Source organism: Octopus bimaculoides, chromosome 4 (assembly GCF_001194135.2).
Source record: "Octopus bimaculoides isolate UCB-OBI-ISO-001 chromosome 4, ASM119413v2, whole genome shotgun sequence".
NCBI lineage: Eukaryota > Metazoa > Mollusca > Cephalopoda > Octopoda > Octopodidae > Octopus > Octopus bimaculoides.
The window spans coordinates 144,201,497-144,205,874 of NC_068984.1; the positions used below are offsets into that span (position 1 = coordinate 144,201,497).

At 36.0% G+C, this 4,378-nt stretch overlaps 1 protein-coding gene across 12 annotated transcripts in view; it reads right to left on the bottom strand.

Annotated features, from left to right (window-relative positions):
- LOC106869997 (calmodulin-regulated spectrin-associated protein 2) overlaps positions 1-4,378 on the bottom strand; it is a 52,736-nt gene that overhangs the window by 22,228 nt on the left and 26,130 nt on the right. For 5 of the 12 annotated variants that reach the window (XM_052967569.1, XM_052967571.1, XM_052967567.1 and 2 more), the window contains exon 5: positions 2,701-2,799. The exons of the other annotated variants lie outside the window; for them this stretch is intronic. In XM_052967569.1, coding sequence (XP_052823529.1) covers positions 2,701-2,799 — 99 coding nt within the window. The remainder of the gene's footprint in view (positions 1-2,700; positions 2,800-4,378) is intronic. 12 annotated transcript variants of the gene reach the window in all.

Genomic DNA, 4,378 nt, shown 5'->3' on the forward strand with positions numbered 1-4,378 from the left:
ACAACAGGTGATTATCTTATTAGCAACCTGTAGCCAATTAGGATATTTTTCATAAATTGTGATATAAAAACAATGTTTCCATGGCAACAGTTGACAGATCATAAAACAATGGAATCACAACATAGAAAATAAATAGAAAACAAACAAGAAGGACAAACAAGAAGGACAAACATTTTATATTTTTATTAACAAAATCCTGAAGATGGAAAATCAAGCTCAAAGGGAGGGGGGGTGACGGGGGTAAATTTATTGATTGAAAATTGAAATCCTGACAACACAGTGTCCCAGTTTTTCTCAAAGTGAAACTGACCTGATACATTAATTTGACAAGATGGAGTGGAGGCTACCCATTACAATCGGTTCCCTCAACTAACCACCACAGAATCTTCCCAGAAGTGTCTGCCAATGAACCCCTACCAAATGATACACTACCCAACATTCAAAGACTTAGGTCAGTGCAACTATTTGAAAACAAACAAGAGCACTCAGAGGGTGCAAACCTCCGCCAGGGCAACACCAACGATTAGCCAGAGATGATTTTTAAAATGAGAATATCTGAAATAAAATCGACTGCTCTCACAAACGAGAATACTAAAAATGAACCCGACCACTCTCAAAAAATAAGTAAAAAAACAGGAGAAATAATCCAGAATCCTTGTCTGGTACCGGATCAATCCCAAAATCTAATCAGTTCGTGCCAATCACAAGGCCAAACATCCCTGAAAGTTTCATTTGAATCCATCCAGCAGTTCCTGAGATATCTTGTCCACGGACAAACAAGCAAACAAACAAACACAACTGAAAACAATACCTCCACCTTTGCTAAGGCGGAGGTAATAATAATAAAAATAATAATCCATTCTTATTTTAGCACAAGACCTGAAATTTGGTGGGAAGGGGACTAGTGGATTACATCAACCCCAGTGCAAAACTGGTAGTTAATTCAGCAACTCCAAAAGGATAAAGGGCTAAGTCAACCTCAGCAGAAAAATAATAATAATAATAATAATAATAATAACAATACTGGTTTGAAATTTTGGTACAAGGACAGCAATTCCAAGGAAGGGATAAGTCAATTACATCGACCCCAGTGCATTACTGGTACTTAAGTTATCGACCCCGAAAGGGATGAAAGGCAAAGTCAACCTCAGCGGAATTTGAACTCAGAACGTAGCAGCAGACAAAATGCCACAAAGCACGTTGCCTAACGTGCTAACGATTCTACCAGCTCACCTCCTTAACAATAATAATAATAATAATAATAATAATAATAATAGCTCTCAGAGAGTGCAAACCTCCGCCAAGGCAGTATCAACGTCTTCTCAACGATTAGCCAGAGATGATTTTTAAAATGAGAATTTCTGAAATAAACTCAACTGCTCTCACAAACGAGAATACTAAAAATGAACCTGACCGCTCTCAAAAATTAAGTAAAAAATACAGGAAAAATAACCCAGAATCCTTGTTCATTACTGGATCGATCCTAAAATCTAATCAGTTTGTGCCAGTCACGAGGTCAAACGTCCCTGAAAGTTTCATCCGAATCCATCCTGCAGTTCTTGAGATATCTTGTCCACAGACAAACAAACAAACAAACACGACTGAAAACAATATCTCCACCCTCGCTAAGGTGGAGACAATAATTCTTTTTAATTCTGGCACAATGCCAGCAATTTTGAACGGAGTGGGCAAGTTGACTGCTACTTTATTTCATCAATCTCAAAAGGATGAAAGACAAAGTGGACTATGGTGAGATTTATAACCAGAATGCAAAGAGCCAAAAGAAATACTGGCTGGCATTTGGTTCAAAGTCCTAACGTTGGTGCCAATCCATCACCTTTAAAATACCAGCAACAATGGACACTAAAGAAATTGATAGAAAAAAAAAATGAGAAATATCAGGATTTAGCCAGAGAAATGAAGAGATTGTAGAAGACTAAAACAACAATTATTCTGGTGGTAAATTGGTGCACTTGGCATCCAAACTGTGACCTAAAAGACTGAAAGAAACTGGGGCTGAGGCTGACACAGTCACTCGGCAAATTGTGCAATCCTGTCTTCTGTAAGAATCCTAAGAAACATTCTTGAGAGTTGTTCTCACCAAACCTCAAGACAACAAACCCTGCTAACAAATATAGCAAGAAACAGTTATAATAACAAATTAATAACATAATAACAACAATAAAACAAAATAATAATAATAATTATTATTATAATAAATTTTTATAGCTAGTTCAATAAGGAGTAAAGTAAGCTAGATTCTGAGGAAATTAACGATGGTTAGTGTTGGTAAAAGAAAAAAGATAAGAAAAAACAACAAAAAAAAAGTGACATTTAATAAAATTTGTAAAATAAGGTAAGTTTAATGCCGTGAGAAGAGATGAGTCGTGTTGTTTCTGGTCAAATCTTGGAAGTAATAAGGAATCAGGCATTTCTTAGATGAAGAACTGCACCAGAAATATCGTAAATCATCACTTCTCACATCACACAAACTGTTTTTTCCTCATTTTCCAAACTCCAATAAAATAAGATGAGGGAGGAAACAAATGGCTGAATAATTTAAAAACTAAAAGGCGGGGCATTCATACGTCTGCTTAATTTATATTCAACTGGCTTAGATTTGCTAAGTTCATCTACAAACTTTTGATGCTATGCTACCAAAGTTTAAGTCTGAACACCACTGGCTAATATCCAATATACCTTTGCAGCAGCAAATGCCATGTTGTAAACCCATTTTGATAACCTCCAATTGGGACGGTCCTGCAGGCCAGCTTGTAGAGAGCAGTGGCCCAGATTTAGCTTCAAAAAGGAAAATAAAAATACAAATAAAATCAGAAGACAGTCATTACTCCGTCTAGTAAGATTAGGGAACTAAGGTGTCAGTAGGGGCCTTTGCAATGGTATCATCCTGAAAACAAAAGGTTTTTCATTTTTCTATTTTTCAAAGAACATTAATGATAGAGTAATCCAGTTTCTTGAACGATTAAAGAGTTAAGTTAATTATAACAGTTTTAATTACGACTAATGTGAACATTACATGAACAAGGAAGTAATAATGTCAAGGAGTTATGTATTTAATAAGGGATGGACCCTAACACTTCAGCCACAACAAGCAGTCCACGACCAAGGACAGGATCCAATGGTTAGCGAGAGAACAGAACACTCAGATACGAGGCCAAAGACATCTTTGGGTGTCTACCATTTATCTTCTCTCTAAGTTTTACTTAACAACCAAGGGTCACATTAACCCTTTGCCTGTCCTGTGTATTACATGGGATACACAGGGCACATCTCCCTGGCGTTCATGCATCATATACAATACACATCCCTAATTCTGCTTTCAATGACCAGAATAACTTGGGACTTGTGAAAGGAAAGTTTTATATTACTGAGAAGGTATGAAACAAGGGCTGGCGTTTATATATGATGCACAGGACACTTGGCTGATAATCTAAGGTCACAATACATATAAATATATATAACCTACCAACTAATACAGTGTCAAAATACATTACTCATCAATTAAACCAAATTAACTTCCAATAATTAAGAAATTTGAAAACCAGCATGGCTGCTTAGGACGGGGTACCTTTTTGAATTCCATATGTCTAACACTCATGGACATGCTTACAAAATGGAAAAACAACACAGCACCAATGACTTTCAGAAATATTTTTCTCATGCTCTGAATTACTGAAGCATGGAATAAACTCCCCACATCAGTTGTGAGCTGTCAGGACACTACATCCTTCAAAACTTCCATGTTTCCCGAAATTTGCCAACAGTACATTTCTGGCACCCCAATTGCACCACCGTTTTTTAAATGACTCATTCACTGTTCACTTCCTTCGCATTATTCTGTGTACTGTTCATGCACTTTTGACTATTTTGTTCTGATGGGTTGTAATGCACCTGATGAGTTGTAGTGCACCTGAGCACTGTACACAATAAGCTCATTATTATGTTTTTTTAAATGCTTTAGACAGGAAAACTAGAGGTTAATACACTTGCTTAATATCACAGTGTTCCTATTGTTTACAGTGAGTTACTGCTGTTCATGGTGTTTAATTATGGTTCAGTGAACTGGAGTCACCCACATACAATTTAATACCAATGAGGAGTGACAAACCATTCACTTTTCGGTCGGTTGTGTAACACAATTAACACAACCATCAGGGGTTTCTGTAATAAGACTATTTCATTTTGAATCAGTGAAACAAGGGTGAAGTCTTACTACAAACCTTTACTATAATAAACCACACTAATTAATGTCACATAATTTATTATTAAAAATGCAGCAAGAGCTGACATAGCTAAGTTTTTAAATCAAAAACTATATGCATATATATATATATATATATATATATATATATATATA